Source organism: Hyperoodon ampullatus (assembly GCF_949752795.1).
Source record: "Hyperoodon ampullatus genome assembly, chromosome: 12".
Classification (NCBI taxonomy): domain Eukaryota; kingdom Metazoa; phylum Chordata; class Mammalia; order Artiodactyla; family Ziphiidae; genus Hyperoodon; species Hyperoodon ampullatus.
The window spans coordinates 80,013,790-80,031,123 of NC_136925.1; the positions used below are offsets into that span (position 1 = coordinate 80,013,790).

Consider the following 17,334-nt stretch of genomic DNA (forward strand, 5'->3'; position numbering starts at 1 on the left):
CAGTATTCGGGTTTTCCCAAGTGTGTTTGACACACACTAAGGGACTCAGCCACACCGTCCCCTCCTTCCACCTCTCAGGCACTCCTTGCCTTTAAACGTAGGAGTGAGCACCTCAAGGCTCAGCCCTTGGCCCTCTCGCCTTCCAACACCTTCTGATGTTACCTTCTCTCCCCATGTCATTGCCGGACCTGTACCTCCAGCCTCGGCCCTTCCTCTGAGGTCCCGTTCTGTATGCGCAGCTGCCTGTGTGATGTTTCCTCCCGCTCAGTACCAGCAGACCTCCTCCTGCCCCCAGTGCACCTTCCCCGAAACGGGCAGTGCTCCCTGCCTCGGGGAATGCCGCCACCGTGCTCCCCTGCCACCAGCCGGAGCCCGAGGCTCATCCCGCTCACCCACCTGCCTCTCATTTACCACATCTGTCAATAATTGATGTTGCCATTTTGATGTTTCTGGAATGTATCTACCTCGCTACATCATCACAGCCACCGCCATGTTTCAGGCTGACATCAGCTCTAGCTTGTATTCCAAACCCCTCCGAACGGGCCCTGAATCCATCTTGCTTCCCCCTCCTTCCCCCAGTCCATCTCTGAGCCTGCAGTCAGTGTGATATTTTTTAATTCCTACACAGCATGGAACTCTTCTTGGCTTCTATTTTAGGGTTCTCTGTCTGGAGAAAAAGAACTGACAGGAGCTATAGGTAACAGAAATTATAGAAAAAATTTTATTTTATTTTAAGATCCTTGTTTTTAAGGAGCTGGCTCATGCACTGGTGGGGCTGGGAAGTTTGAAGTTTGTTGGGAAAGCTGGAAAGTCAGGCAAGAGTTGATGTCGCAGTCTGGAGTCCCAGTTACTTAGGGCAGCAGGCTGGACACCCAGGCAGGGTTTCTTACATTGCAGTCTTGAGGAGAATTTTCTTCTACTTCGGGGAACCTCAGTCTTTGTTCTTAAGGCGTGCAACTGATTGGCTGAGGCCCTCCCATGTTAAGGAGGGTCGTCTGCTTTACTCAAAGTCTGCTGATTTCAATGCTAATCTCACCTAAACATACCTTCGAAGCGACAGCTAGACTGGTGTTTGACTAACATCTGGGCACAGAGCTTAGCCAAGTTGACATGAAACTAATGATCAAGCTTCCTTTTGTGTTTAGACTGAAGGCCAACATCCCAAACCTGACTCCAGGGCTCTGAGCGATCTAGCCCCTGCCCTCCTCCTCCCTGCCTGTCTCCCGTTCACTCTGTATCCTGGTCACACTGGCCTCCCGTCGGTCCTGGATATGCCAGCTGCCTGCTGTCCCGAGAGCAGTACACAAGTTGCTCCCTCGGCCTGAGATGCCCTGCTTCCCAGTCCCGGCGTGCATGCACACTCACACACACACACACACACAAGCAGGAGCTCCCACGCACGTTGCCTGGGGAAGCCCTACTCAGTCGTCCTTCAGATTCTGGTCCAAATGCCACACCCTGTGGGAAGAGGCAGCCTCCCCTGCTCTCTGACTCGCAGCAACGCTGTGCGTAATGATGCACGTAGTTGTGCGATTATTTCGTTCGTGTGTCTCTCTCCGCCACTAGACTGTAAATCCTTGAAGGCAGGGGCCAGATCTCCTCGAAGGTCTGTGTCGCCCACCAGGGTGCCTCCAACTCCCATAGGTGTTGAGAGAGTGAACGAACGATTTGGAACAGTACCCGGGCCTTGAGTGTCGTCTGTCGTCCAGTCCTCGTAGGACTCGTCCCAGCGACGACCAGCCTGCCCTCGCCTGTGGCTCCCCCCACATCAGCTTCCCTTGTTCTCTTGCTGTGGCCTTGCAGACGCTCTCTGCTCCACCTTGGGATGAGCTCCCCCAAGCAGAGGAGACCCCCTGTCTACCCACCTCGTGGCTTAGGTTTGAAACTCTGCCTGCCTGAGCCTCACCTCAGGCATCAGCTTCAGTCCTTGAAGATAAGCACTGAAGACAAAGTGACTGGGCAAAGCTTTTAACTGGAGGGGACTGTCCCCCCACCATGAGCCCTCATCTGCATTTTTGTATGTAAGCATTTGTGGAGGCAAAGCTACCGCCGCCCAACGTATTCGTGAGAAAATACTCACATTTTTACTGTCTTGAGTGGAAATAACCAATATCTGTAGACCAGAATTTGCTGTACCTTTTCCCGCAAACACTTAAAATAATAGAAGTTGACTTGGCTGACATTTAGTCATTGTTAATATTTTCCTATAAACTTGGAAGTTTACAAACTGTAAGCTGAGAGATTGTCTTAAATGGCTCTAAAAATAACCATCTTCCTTTGCGATAGATCAACCGTTCCAAGGTTGGGTAGTTTGTGTCCCAAATGCCTCAGAGCATCAATGAAAAGAGCCTTATGAACATTTCAGATTTGTTGGATCCAACAGCTGTCCTGCAGCACATTCAATCCATATAGTCATGAAGGCTTGAGTATAAAGCAAATCACACTTTCCCTGTGACTTATATCCTAATGCAGAGATGCTTTATCTTCATTCCCGCTAAATGCCTATTAGTAGAGGTTCCTCCCGCTCTGGCGGGTGTGTCGTCAGCTGGTGAATGGTCTGTGAAACACCAGTGCACCAGGGAATGACACTGTTCTGCATCCTTTTGATAAAGGAAAAGAATCTTAATCTACATCTTTTGTAAATTGGGATTTTTTTTTCCCTTTGCCTTTTAAAAAAGCAGAGTTCCATTACTTTATATGGTGAATTTCAGCAGTTGTTAAAATTCATCAATGTTGTCCCTGAATTTGGGGCAGGATTAACTCAGGGGCGGACAAATGGGTCTCTCAGAATGTTAGCACTCTGTGATTCCTCCCAAGAAAAGGTGACTTGTTTTTTGGAGAGTGGCTTTGAAATGTGCATACATTAACAAACAGCTTACCTGAGACTCTGACAAGCCCAGGATTTCTCCTTGAGTGAAGAACTCAGTGAGCAGGCAGCTTTGTGTCCCTGGACTTGCACGGAACAGCTGCTCTTTCCCTCTCCCCGGCTCTCCTAATTCTTTGCTCGTCTCCCAGCAATTTGGAGGGGGCGAGGTGGAGAGACTTTATGAAGAAGAAGGAGGTCACTTCAACCTTTTAAGTTTTCTTTCAAAACGTTAGTGTATAAAAATGTCCTTGAAAAATACTGACTCATATAAGCTTGCAGAACTGTTAGAGGTTTTCCTCCCCCAATTCTAGTGTTCTTTACCCATTAGCTATTGCAGACTTTGATTATTCTTTTTCAACAGCTTTACTTGAAACCACAAAGGGCAGCCCTAAGAAGCAGAGACACCATTGTTGCCAACAACAAAAGCCAAAACCCAAACCACAGAGTAATTGAGGATTAGGATGGGAACACCACCTTCTGGGCCCCGGGATGCAGGCCACGGGTGCTTGTCATCCTCAGGGATGAGAAGCCTTTCACGACCGGCCACTGGTGCCAGTCTGAATGTCGAAGAGGCGTTTCTTTTGTCCTCAGGTGTGGGTGTGAAGCCTTGGGTTTCAAGGCTCCGTTGTTCCCATCTGCCCTGGATGCGGGCATTCCAGAAAGCCTTTGGTCTGGGGCGACTGTTGAATGTATTTTATGAAAGAAATGACAATTTGGGGGTACCTTGAGGTAGACAGCTACCCATATAACCTGGCCCTCCCAGGTGGCACTGACTAGCTTTGTGAGATGGGTCTTTGGACCAGCAAAGCCTGTAAAGAGGACACGTAAAGAGGAGCAACAGCTTCAGAAGGACCCCGCGAGAGGTGTTCCTGGGGAAGGGCGAGTCACCGGGCTGTGTGACTCTGACCGGTGGGCGTGGAGAAGCTTCCCAGCATCATTCCTCCCTACCTGCCAGAACTGGCCTTCCATTCAGCAGGCAGTTCCTGGGGACCTACTGTGTGTAGACCCTGTGCAGGACAGGGGAAACATGAAAGCAGTAGGGCGTGGCCCCTGCCCTGGCGCCGCGGCGTCTGGGAGAAGACACGGAGCTAAATCCTCGTGGTCACCACACCGGCAGAGGACCCAGGGTGTCCCTCGGACCTGTGAACCCCACCAGCAGAGGACAAGTCTGTTTAGTTCCTGTTGCATCCCCAGCTACCAGCACAGGGCTGGCACCTACGAGCCCAGCACAGATCTATTGACTGGATAAATGCACGAGCTAGGTGCAGCAACAGCCCAAGAGAGGAAGGAAGTGACACAGCTTTCAAGGCATTTCCACGGGAGAAGCTTGAACCGGACCTTCTAGGTTGAGTATCTGGAGGGCAGGGAGGCCCGAGCGGAGAAGAGATGCCTGGAAGCGTGAACAGCGGTGCCTGCTCCGGGGCCGCAAGGAGGCCACTGCCTCGGGCTCGGGCTGCAGGAAGACAAGAGCGGGGCACATGGACGACCTGGGGCACCTCACCAGAGGCCAGGGTTTCTCCTTCGCCAGACTTGCACTTAGGAAGCAGGCTCTGAAGGCTGGGAGGAGAGCAGACCAGGGGTGTCAGGGGACCCAGGGCTCATCAAACAGCCCGGCAGGACCCCTTGCTGACCGCTCCCCACGCGACATCTCTGCTCATTTCTGGGTCCTCCACCGCCTCCGGTGCAGTATTTTGCATAAAGTAAATAATGCATAAATATCGGTTGATTTCTTTTCCCCTTAGTTCTGTGGTCCTTCAGTCCTTTCAGGGCCTAGGTGGGCCTTGATTCCAGGTCCTCTGATTCTTCCATTCTTTTACATAAAGAGCTCTCCAAATATTTAGTCAAAAAGTTTTTGGTTTTGGTTTAATTCTTAAGCTTCGGTGTACCATGTCTGTTGAATTCCAGCTTCAGCTCAAATTTTTATCAATGATTTCATCTTTCAAAAATGTACTTTAGAACTACAAGATCACTAGAGTTGGTCTTAAGGAGTGCGGGTAAATACTCACTTTTTAAAGTCATTGTTTCTCAGAATGTGGCTTTTTTTAGGAGTCGCTCTAGTGGATAAGTTTGTCATTCCTGCTTCTTAAAATATTTTTCTTGACAAATCATTTCTTACACTTTTCAGGTTAAAGGAACACAAATATTATTGATTGGGTTATTGTTCTTTTGAAACCTCTATCCGACTTTCTAGTTTTCCTACGCATGTTTTCAAGAGCTAAATAGATACAGTGGGTTTCACAGCTGACATAAGGCTAGCGAGGCACCAAGTCATAATTAATTTAGGCCTCAGTGGCATCCAGTTGGCACTGGAAGGGTTGTGACCTTATCTTTGATGTGTTCAAAGCCAGTTATTTTTACCCTGATGCTTCAGGAAGTACGCAGCCACTTCGTCTCTTTGTTTTCTTATCACAGAATCAGTCGAGATGCTGCCCTCTTTCCAGTGTATGTGCTTTGGAAGCTGGTCCCTCTCCAGATGCCTGCTGAACTTAGCACTGTTTAGTAGGGCAGCCACTTGGGGTGCCAGGCAGGTGGGGGACATGCCAAGAGAGGGTGTCCTGCTTGGCAATGCCACCCAGAGTCCTTGGGATGGCGCCACAGCTGTTTAATTATTCAGGTGGAATGACTGTCCTCAGCGGAGGTGTAACGTGGAAGGGCCGCTCTTACCCTCCGTGTCCCTGCTCCGTGCTGCCTTCTCTCCCTCCGATGTTCCTGAACTCTGACCTCTCCTAATACACCCTCCTTGTGGAACTTTAATTTTCCATGAAGAGTCAATGTCCTGGAACCACTCAAAATGTTGGCCCTACCAGTGGGGCTGGTATCTTCACACATATCAAAGCCTTAGGCTAAAGCGCTAAGGGCAGATTTCAGGCCTCAGAGAGCCTCTTAAAGAAGATTGGGGTAAAGGGGGCACCCCCTGAAATCATGACTTATGAGCTGTGAATTCTGGGAGTGAGAGCAGTCCTGGGGGCACAGAGGGTGCAGCTCTGCAGGTTCCATCGGCTGTTCCTCATCACCAGGTTCTCCGTGTGGAAATGCTTGGGTGGCTGGCTGTGATTTGTGAAGCGGCCCCTTCCTGTGTGCAAAGGTTCTCCAAGTTTCTGTGTTCTCTAAGTTTAGCTCTCTATCATACCTGTGAGTGTATCTGGGTACACGACAAAGAGGGACGTGAGAGGAAGAGGTACATGTGACGTGTGGATGGGCGGCGTTTACAGGCATCCGGGAGCAGGGTTCTCAAACTTTAAGGTGCACGACACCCGCTGGGGTGGAGGGGGCTAGTGGTCTCCGTAAATGCAGATTCTGATTCAGGAGCTCTGGGGCGGGACTGAGAGAGAATGAGCTTCTCTGACAAGCTCGCGGATGCTGCGGATGCTGCATGGACCACAGTGACAAGGCCCTGATTGCCATACCTGGGGAGCTTTTAAAACCTCTCATGCCGGGCTGCACCCCACCCATGAAATCAGAATATCTGAGAGCAGGACGGTAGCATCAGTAGTTTTGAAAGCTCGCCACGTAATTCTCGCCCAGGTTGAGTTCGTGGCCGGGAGGGGGGTGGGGGAGCTGAGTGGAGGACGGGACTCATTCCTATCACTTGGGAAATTTACCAAAAGTATGTTGCAGCTGTCGCCATGTGATAGTGTATGAATTAACACGAATTCAACGTTACCAGCTCTGTTTTAAGAGAACACCATGACGTTCCCCAGGGGTTCCTCCAGCCCCCAGGCTCTGCCACACCTGAGCTTATCAGCCGCAGAGACCCAGCTGAAGCCCTCACAGAGATTCTTGCTGTTCTCCATTTACCCGTGGCCTTCTGTTCCTGTTGCACAGCTTGCTGACCTCAATTCTTTGTGGCTGTGAGGGGTCTAGATGAGAATAAAATGTTTTATCTGCCTGTAGAGCAGGGGTTCTCAACCGTACAGCACATTAGAATCACCCTGGGCGATTCTGATTTATCGGGTCTGGGGCAGCGTCCCTGCACTAGGCGAGTTTGAAAAGCTCCCTGGGTGATTCTAATGTGAACTCAGGGATGAGAGCCAGGTTATAAGATAAAATGAAGCTTGAACAAAAAAAAATATGTATTTGTATTTTCTTCAACGTTTAAAAAAACTTGTTCTAAAAAATAAAAGATGCTGTTCAGACAATAAAATATAGAAATTGTTTTTTTAAATATACATGTAATGATTTATTTAAATATATGTTTAAATCTGTATACCCCCCCCCCCACCCAATATCTGGTATTTTTGAGGAGGCCAAGGCGCAAAGTGGGGCGATTCTTGAGCCGGCGTCGGAGAAGCGAAATGTTCCTGATGTAAATATCACCACTGTATTAATTCGGACAGCGCCAGCTGGTGTAGGATCTCCGTGCATGTGTGCATAGTCATTCGGGGGCCCCAGTGTATGTCTCCAAGGTGGCCTGCGGAAGGGGGGAAACAGTGGGTGGGGTTCAGGGGAGGCTCCCACCTGCCGGGCGGAGCCACATGTACTTGCACCCCATTGGGCAGAGCTCAGTCACGTGGTCACTGCGGCGTGTGTGGAATTGTCAGCGCAGCCCCAAGCCCTCGAGAAGCACGAAGGTTGCGGGACGGCCAACCTTCGGTGTCCTACTGCATTTGTGTGTCTAGGGCTCAGGTGCCTCCCAGAAAGGCGCTGGCTGTGGGCCCTGCACTTGGAAATGCAGATTCCAGGCCTACTAGGTGCGGGAGCCTGCAGAGCTTAAGTGCTATGTTAAGCCCCTGTGCTCTTGTCTTCTTTTCTCCACAGATATCGCAAACGGCACCAGTTCAGGGGGGTACCGCCCACCTCCCAGAACCAAGGAAGTCATCATCAATGGCCAGACTGTGAAACTTAAATATTGTTTCACCTGCAAGATTTTCCGGCCCCCTCGTGCCTCTCATTGTAGCCTTTGCGATAACTGCGTAGGTGAGTAGAAGCAGAAACTGCCTCCGTCCCGCCTCTAATGTTTGTGCTAAAATGTCTGTAGCTGATGGAGTAGAGATTTCCCGTGAATAGACCTGTGCTAAAGAGAGTCAGCATGTGTGTCTCTTTAATCCTTCAGAACTAAACAGCTCGATAATTGTTAATATTTCAACCGTACTGCCTCCTGCCCCTGATCCCGTTCACCAAGCCCAGCGTTGCCAAATCTTTTTTCTGTTTACATCCTGCAACACATCCTGCAACACCACGCGGACAGCAGAACGTCCTAGGCCTTCTCCTCCCGGGTACACAAGACCAGAGGGGGGGTTCTTTGTGCCCTGGAGCTGCCGGGTTGGCAGACACTTGAAATAAAATAAAACCATTTCACTCCTAGATCCTCCATTGCCCAAGGAGCTGGCTGCATGCATAGCCAGACTCTCCCAGCTCCTCAGAGGGGCATTGTGCTTGGGTAGCCGGAGGCATTTGAAGCCCAAGGAGAGGAAGAGGGGAGAAGCCAAGAGACTTCTGGGCCTACAGTTAGGATCATAACTCTTCCCAGAGACCACTTACCTTCTCTGTCGGCTTGCTTTCTCCAGAACAGGCTAGGAAACAGGCAGAGGGAACACCGTGGAGCACAGAGGTCCTCCAATGTAAGACTTGGCCCTGCTGTTAGGCTGCCACCACCCCAGCACAGGATTTTTACAACTGATGTGGGTGCCAGCCCCTTGGAATTAGTTGGGCAGCACTTCCTGTCACTTCAGACTGAGAGCTACTACCCACACCCGCAGACCATCTTCTCCCCAGGGATGGAGCTTCTCAGAGATGAGGTTGGCAAGTGACAGGAAGGGCAGTGAGAAATGGACGGAGGCTTTGCCACACGGGGGAAGACCCACAGTTCTTCAGCCCTATAGCCTGCCTCTAAAAGAAAGAACCAGGGATTTTCCTGGGCGAATAGACATGGAAATTCTGTTAACCTCACACCTGAAAGGACAGAACGCCTCAGAACAAACCTTGTTTCCCTTAGTAACACATTATCAATTGTCAACCCTTTTCGAGCCTATTAGAATTTGTAGTCTCAATTCTTCAGGAAAAAAAAAGGTTATGTAATGTTTCCTGCTGTGCAAAGCCATTTTCCTTTTATTTGTCTGAAATTTACTTTATCCTCACTTTAATAATCTACAGTTTGGTAGAAAGCCCATGTTTTCCCTCTCAGGCCTTTTTTTGGTTTTATTCACTTGGAAAAATTACTTTTAGCCTTTGTCTCCGTAGCAAAACAGCATGGAATTTTGTTGTCTTTCCCAAGTAGTAAGAACCAGTTAAGAGCCTGGAATCTGGTACCCAGTGGCCTGGGTACAAATACTAGCTTCATGACTTAGACAAGCAACCTCAACTCTCTATGCCTTGGTTTTCTCATCTCTACAATGGTGTCAATAGGAGTGCCTACCTCATGGGATGGTTGACAGAGTAAATGAGTTGACGCATGCAGGGCACTTAGACCGGTGCCTGGCTTTCGGCAAATGCTCTGGATTGTTAGCTGCTATTCTGTTATTACTACTGCTCCCTTGACATTTTTGATTGGCTTTCTCTGGCCAATTTCTTGATCTACTGTATCCCTCTACAGGTATGGTGACCAAAACTATACCTGGTCCTCTATGTGAGGACACACACCAGGGTTTCTACAAGGACACATGACATCCTTTGTGTGATTTCGGATACCCTTCCTGATGACTGCAGCCCCAGTGGCCATCCCATGCCCATCTCGAGCATACTTTTAAGCCAAAGCAGCACAGTGGCTTAAGTGTCTTCAGGGGAATAATCTGTAGGGATTCAGAGGACCCTTTCTTGGGTTGTAATTTTGATATTATATGATGAAATATTATATGATGGAATATATATGTATTTTTTCATTCACATAAAATCTTTTGCATGTCTTCTCCTGGAGGTCTAATGACTTGTTCCGGTTGGCATTTATAGGAAGGGAGTTGTTGCCTACAAACCTGAAGAGTTTACGGGGCATCTCTTTCTCTTTATCATTTATAAAAATGTTTACCTAGACAGTGTTTACTAGACACCCGACTGTCAGTTGGTCTCAATCTTCTGTCTCCTGTCTCTAGGCTAGATTCCTAATCATGATGAAACGTTCCTCTCTATCTCATAGTGTTTTAAAATTCTCTTCGGATCATACTGTAAAACACTTTCTGAAAGTTCGTCTAATTCCCTCATTTGTTCCCTCCATCACCCATAGGTGAACATAGGTTTACATGTTCCTTAAAGAACCCTGATGAATTAGATGTAAAATCGTCTTACCAGAATTATATATGTAGTTAATGGTGTACTTCTCCTATAGTATAACTGTATAAGATAGTACCCTTTCTTATAGAAACTATCAGCTGAGAAAATAAGAGCCATCTGTCTATAATATCCAGGAGCCCTTCTGATAGGTTCTGAGCAATCTTTCTGATAAATCCAAGTCACATGCTCATCCAGAACTCCACAAGCAAGCATGGGGCTGTTCTGTAATAGGAAGATGCAGAACAGGAAAGGGAAAGCAGAGGAAGCGGGGAGGTTGGGTGGGCTCAGAGGAGGAGACTGGATGAAGAGCGCATTGACAACAGCTGCCTCTAAGCATCATTTGACGGCCCTAGGGCTGGAGGTTGGCAAACCCTGATCAGGGCCCCACTGTGTGGAGGACAGGTGAGATAAACAGCATACAGTTGATGTAAAATAAAGCTACTCACTGCGCTCGGGGAACAACCACACAACGACTCAAACCTACATAGTTTTGGTTTTCCAGTTCATTACACTGCATTTGGGCCTTTGGTGTGATCCATTAACTGACCAGCGAATTGGACCTTGTGCCTTTGGGAAAAGACAGTGGAAAGCAAATGTCTCCAACTGAGAAGTATAACTGCAGAGTTTGCTGCTATTTTATTTTTAGATAGAAAGTTTTTATTGAAAGAATTCTACTTTTTGCAGCCACGGGAAAAAAAGAATACAATGATGTGCTGAAAGCCAGGGTCTACACACGTGGCTTCCCTTCCCTTGTAATGAATGGGTTTGGGTTGGTCCTTCCTAGGCACACAAATAAATGCCACTTTGCACTGGGAGGGGGGAGAGGAAAATGCAGCTTCCCAGGCAGTTCAGAAGCATATTTTTCTTTGTTAAAAAAGTTTGAAATGAGAGCAGAATTGTAGAGGCTGTGTCCTTGGAGTTGAGGACTAAGGGAAGAGCTTTCTTGGGGAGCAAACTCTGTTGCTAACATAGAACAGGTTAGCAAAGCCGGGCAGTTGGGACATGGCTATAAGGACGAACAGACCCAGAACTGAATCCTGGTCCTGTCCTTGGATAATATTGGAACCCGGGCAGCTTATCTGACCACCCTCAGGGGTTTCCACATCTGTAAAATGGGGTGATCCTAGTACTGCCTCATAGGTTTCTTTTAAGGATGAAGTGAGATAGTGCCGAGCAAGCACAGACCTGGTGCACACCAAGGGCTCACAGAGGGCTTGCCAGTGATGTAATAGTGCGTAACAGGAGAGGAGATGCCGAGGTGCTCCCAGGGAACTGCGTAGAACAAACGCTGTCTTCACAGAATGATGGGAGTCCCCTTGTTTTCCTGTAATCTGGGAGGATTTGGATGATCTGCAGCTGCAGGATTGAATATATCCTCTCTCTCTCTGTCTCTTTTTATCTGTTTCTCTCTCATTGTCTCTCTGTGTTGCCATCAAATCGCTTCTGCACATTGAAACAGAGTATTGGGGGTTGTTTGTTCTTCCAGGCAATTTTTTTTTTTTTAATCAGAGTTTTCTTTTATATTTATTTATTTATTTGTTTGTTTGTTTTTGGCTGTATCGGGTCTTCATTGCTACGTGTGGGCTTTCTCTAGTTGCGGCAAGCAGGCTTCTCATTGCCGTGGCTTCTCTTGTTGTGGAGCACAGGCTCTAAGCGCACAGGCTTCAGTAGTTGTGGCACGTGGGCTCAGTAGTTGTGGCTCGCAAGCTCTAGAGTGCAGGCTCAGTAGTTGTGGCGCACGGGCTTAGTTGCGCTGCGGCATGTGGGATCTTCCCAGACCAGGGATTGAACCTGTGTCCCCTGCATTGGCAGGCAGATTCTTAACCACTGTGCCACCAGGGAAGTCTCTCCAGGCAATTTTTGACGTTACAAAATATTTTTACACAACTGACAGCTGGGACCAAGGAGCCATCTCTGCTCGCTCAGACCCTTAGGACCCCTCAGGTCATTAAAGGAAGAGTAACAGAAGGAGCTGGAAAGCAAAACATACCCTTGTGAGGTCTTCTCAGACTCACTAAGTATGTTCCAGCCCCAGCTGAGCCCCTTCCACATCTCCCCAGCCAGGGTGGACCCTTTCAGGGAAGTCTGTCCTTTGGTGGGCTCTGGCCCAGTGTCAGAATAGCCAACAGCTTTCCCTGGCATTGGGTATTTTTAACACAACCTAAACCTGTAATAAAGTGTGATTTACTTGAAAGTAATTTATGCATGCACTGTGAACTAAACCAAGTTTGCTAAACACTAAGAAGGAGCACTGCAAGCATTTGCAAGCCTGCTCTACGGGGGTCTGTCTGACTTGGACCAGCCCAGAGGCAGCAGCACCTGGGTCCCAGACCTGCTGCCTGGTCCACCTCTGCTTCCACCATGCCACGTCTGGAGGACAGAGAAGGTGGCGCATGAAGCCCTCGAGCTGTGTCAACAGTCGCTGCAGAGCTCTCGGCGGCACCAGCCTCCTCCCTCCTAGGGGCGTTGCCCTGGCCCCATTTTCACCTGTCACCAGACACCCTCTGCAGGGACTCAGTGCCCACTTACTCTTGTTTTGGGGAGAGCTTCACGGTCGTCTTCAAAAGCTCGCTCTCCCTCTCCCGGGCACTGTACTACGCTCTCCCTTCCACCCCACAGTGTCTCCCCCTCCCCGCCCCCGCCCATCCAGCTGCTTCCTCTGAGATGTGGGTTTCTGAGCTGAGACTGCAGATGTCTTGTCTGTTGTATACACTCTGCTGAGCCCAGTTACTGCTTCACAGTTGTACTCAAGAGGTCTGAAATATCTGAGATTTAGAATCACAGCTGCCTTCTGGTGTGGGGTAGCACGCTGGAATTTCTTTTAAACGATTTGGGTATGGTGAGACGGGTATTAGTTTTACATAGGAAAGCATATCATTTGAAGGGCATGGAGCAAGCTGGCATTTATAGCCTCCCAGGGACCAAAACAACTGAGGGATTTACTGTGCCCCTGCTAGTTTCCAGTATCCTTGCTTTTTACTGACATTTAATGAGCACCTATGTGTCAGGCACTGTGCTAGTATCTAGATGCATCAAAATAAAATACAGTCCCCGAGAATCATTCTTAAGAACAGACCAAAGAGAATTCAAGGCCAGAAAGCATTGTATTTATCATATTACATGGATCAAAAAAAGAGTAATTTTATGTTAGTAAAGAGTACATTTAAAAATTCAGTCAACATATATGCATCAAATAACATTGCATCAAAATACATAAAGTAAAAATTATTAGAAAACACAAGGATAATTTGGTATAACATAATGCTAGTGAGAAACAATAATATACCCCTGGTTTTGTTGGCTCAGGTAAGCAAACTAAAAGTAAGAAAATAAAAGATAATGCATATATAATTAATAAATATATGCTGAACTTTGTTTCTGCAAAGTATACTTACCTTTTTTAACTGATTGTGGAACATTAGCAAAATTAATCATACTAGCTGCACAGAAATTCCTAACGTCCTAAAAGCAGATGTTACACAGACTGTGTCACCTAATGACATAACAATAAAACTAGAAATCAATCACAAAAATATAAATACACAAACCTAACCAATTATAATGTTTTTTAAGAACCTTTTCATCAGCTCTTGGGTGGCAGGGACTTCAAAATTGCACTTGTGGAATAGTTAGAAAATGACAGTAAGAACAATGCAAAATAAAACTTCATGCCAGTCAGAATTCTAAATTCTAACCGCACAAAACAGTTAACCTAAGCAGAAAAGGAGTTATCTGGAAAACTATCAGGTAGCTCATAGAAAGGAAGGAGGAGGCTGCAGAACCAGGCTCGGCAGCCTGGAAGAGCCAGGGGGAGGCTGGGTGGCTGAGCGCAGCCAGTCATTCCTGCAGTAGGATGTCCCAGGAGGCGCAAGCACCACAAGCAAGATGTTTGTGACACCACCACTGAGTTCTGACTCTGCTGCTACCATCAGCTTGGAACTGTGACTGTCTGCAAGGACCATGGGCTCTGGATTCAGAGATCTGGTGGGTGGGAGCCCCTGGGCCTGTTTCATTTCCACACCCAAGCAGCCAGTGAGATGGGGGAGGTAGCTGCCCCACTTTCAGCTTCTGTAACAGGGGTGGAGGGCGGGGCCTACCTCCCACCTATTTTGGGATTCTCCACAAACAGGAAGCTTACTTGGTTGGTGGATGGCCAATGAAATTAGAAGTTTTCAGAAGTCTAGTACAAAAAACCAAACCGAATTTAGAAGCAACTGGAGGAACATAGCAGCCATCTCAAGAAGATAGAAAAAAGAATAGCAAAATAAACTTTAGAAAACAGGAAGAAAACCATTAGTAACCTAGAAAACAGAAAAATAAATATGATAACAGATCTAATTCTTTGGCAAATAAGCAACAAAAAGATAAACTTCTGGTGAGACCAAAGGAGGGAAAATAACAAAGTGGAAATAACAGATTCAAGTGAGACATTCTCTCCACAAACTTATGTATAAATTTAATGCAATTTGAGGCAGGAGACAAGATAAAAAATGTACAGTTTGAGGGCTTCCCTGGTGGCGCAGTGGTTGAGAGTCCGCCTGCCGATGCAGGGGACACGGGTTCGTGCCCCGGTCCGGGAAGATCCCACATGCCGCGGAGCGGCTGGGCCCGTGAGCCATGGCCGCGGAGCCTGTGCGTTGGGAGCCTGTGCTCCGCAACGGGAGAGGCCACAACAGCGAGAAGCCCGTGTACCACACACACACAAAAAAATGTACAGTTTGACTACCAGTACCATTTTGGGAAAATTATTGGATTTTTGGAAACTGTTTACTGTTCATGTGAGGGCCGCCCCTAAGCTTTCCATGGTGGCACACAGGCTGGGTTCTTCTGCTCCTGAGGGCTTCCAGCCCCTTTGTGTTAATCTTTGTTTTAGTTTTTTTCTTAGTGTCTGGAGTTTTATCCTTTTTGGTTTAAGCAACAGGTCCTGTAACTAAAAAATACATCATACAACCTAATTAATGCTTTTGGATTCAAGACATTGATCATGTTTCCACCCTCTCCCATTCACTGACCTCTCTGGAGAGTTTCTGTTTGCCTTAGACCAGCAGTAATTGTGTCTCCACCGCCAACTTGAAATGAATAAATACAGACGTGGGATCTTTTAGCTGAAAACAAACTGGGAGGTTTTTCTTTCCACAGATAATCTATTGTAGTGCACCAAGGGTTTAATGAAACTTGCAAAATGACAGATAACTTCAAGGCATATCACTGTCATTGTCATGTAACTCACGCTGTGCAAGATTGTGGAGAGAGCCAGAATTCATTTCACGTCTGCGGAAGACTGCCATTTGTTCATAAAAGGTTTTATTCATTGATATGAAGAAACTCAGAGCCAAATGTAGCAGCCTCTAAACAATGTAAAGACTTTGGGGTGTGTGTTTTTGGCACTAACTTATTCCCGGTTTTCTTATAAGCAATTCAAGTCCTTTTCAGAAAGTGACGGGAGTTTTAATTAAACCACTCGTTATCAATGATTCGTTGTTATTAGCTCAAGTGACAGATGGCAGAATTCCAAGTAACCTTCCTGACTCATTTGACCATAAAATGACATTCTTTCCTGGAAGACTTTTCGTCTTATGTCAAATTAAAACCTTTCCTGGTTGTCAGTACATTCTTTTTTCTGTCTCTTCCTACCAGTTCACATTTCCTGTATTTCACTATTGGTTCCCATCTCCTGGGAACCAATAGTTCCTCTGTTGGTTCTTCTGTAACCTCTTCTTGGCCGTCCCCCAGCTCTTCTCTTGGCCTCTCTCATCCTCCATGGATTCTTCATGCTGTAGCTGGAGACACCCTTTTGTTTCAGCCAGATAAGCTGGTCCCTTCTCTTTCTCAACATGTCCTCCCCACAATGAGAGCCCCTGTGTTCTGTCACCAAGAGTTTCTTCCAAAAAAATTAAAATCAAGAAAGTCTAGAGGTGCTTTTGAGGCAATAACCAAAATAAAATAAAATTCTACAAAGTCTCTCAACTTTCAGAAGAATTTCCTTCATAACGTGTTTGTCATAGGTGTAAGTACATGTAAGTAGATGTAAATTCCTCAAGATGGAGTACCCAGGCTTGGGAGTCTGCATTGTAGCAAAGTAAAAGGAGGTGGGGACCATGCACGGTCAAGGTTGAGAGCCATGGGAACAGACTTTCTGTGACCCTCTCCGGGATCCACCATTGACGTCAAGCCATCTGGGTGTGTTGGGAATTGCTCATCTCTTGTGGAGACCAGCGGCCGGCAGTGAGGCCTCCTATGGGAGGTGGCCGCTTCCAGAAGAGCACTACTATGGTGATTTGCACCCTTAAAAAATTAGTATTAGTAAAATAGCTACCATCTTTGGAGCCTGTTAGAAGCCATACATTGCAAGTATCATTTTACAAATGGAAGTTCATCAGTATTAGTACTTCTTCTGTAACTCACCTTAGGGCCATAGTCCCTCTGGGTGTCTGAGGTGGACATTGACATGGCCTGACAACACGGGTGAAGTCCACCAAGCTGAGTGGCTGGGCCAGGGCCCAGGGGTGGGTGTTGAGAGTCAAGAGGAGGAATCAGGCCATATCTGTAGAATGCTCTGTAAAGTAGGCATTCACCACTCATCCAAAAGTATTCCTTCATTGGCTGGTATATGCAAGTAGAATGCAAAGAAGTGTTAAGATGGGCTTCCTGCCTTTGACAAGTTTTCTGCCGACTCATGAAAAGTGAACTAACATCATAAAGAAATATTTTAGGGAGTTCCCTGGTGGCCTAGTGGTTAGGATTCCGGGCTTTCACTGCCGTGGCCAGGTTTCAATCCCTGGTCGGGGAACTGAGCTCCCGCAAGCCACACGGCACAGCCAAAAAAAAAAAAAAAGAAAAAAAAAAACTGTTTGACCAGGTTGTAGCACTCAGGATATCTAGTCTGATCTTAGGAGGGTCATCTTAGACCAATTCCCATAAAGAGGAGAAATGGGAGGAAAGGCTGGAAAAATTCAATAGCAGTCACACTGAAGCCCTTGGGTGCCTGTGGAGAAAGAGGGAACTAGATTCAGCCACTAGTGCATCATGCTCGAGCAGGAACCTGAGATGGTCTGATCTCACACATCAGTGTAAAGTGAATTGATGAGATCTCTTAGTTAGCTCTTGACCAGTGGTGCAGTATGACAAACACCCTCCAGAATCTCAGTGGCTTTGAACAAACAGCCTTTCTTTTCCTCATGGGCCTGTGGATCTCCTGGGGCAGCTCTGGGTTTGGCTCCGGGCATTGCTCAGGTTCAGGCTTCTCCTCAGATTTGATTCTGGGA

General features: G+C 47.3%; 1 protein-coding gene across 2 annotated transcripts in view; it reads left to right on the forward strand.

The window, feature by feature from the left end:
- Positions 1-17,334, forward strand: part of ZDHHC14 (zDHHC palmitoyltransferase 14) — a gene marked incomplete at both ends in the record, with an annotated part of 277,595 nt that overhangs the window by 199,982 nt on the left and 60,279 nt on the right. For both annotated transcript variants that reach the window (XM_079716068.1, XM_079716069.1), the window contains one exon: positions 7,625-7,783. In XM_079716068.1, coding sequence (XP_079572194.1) covers positions 7,625-7,783 — 159 coding nt within the window. The remainder of the gene's footprint in view (positions 1-7,624; positions 7,784-17,334) is intronic.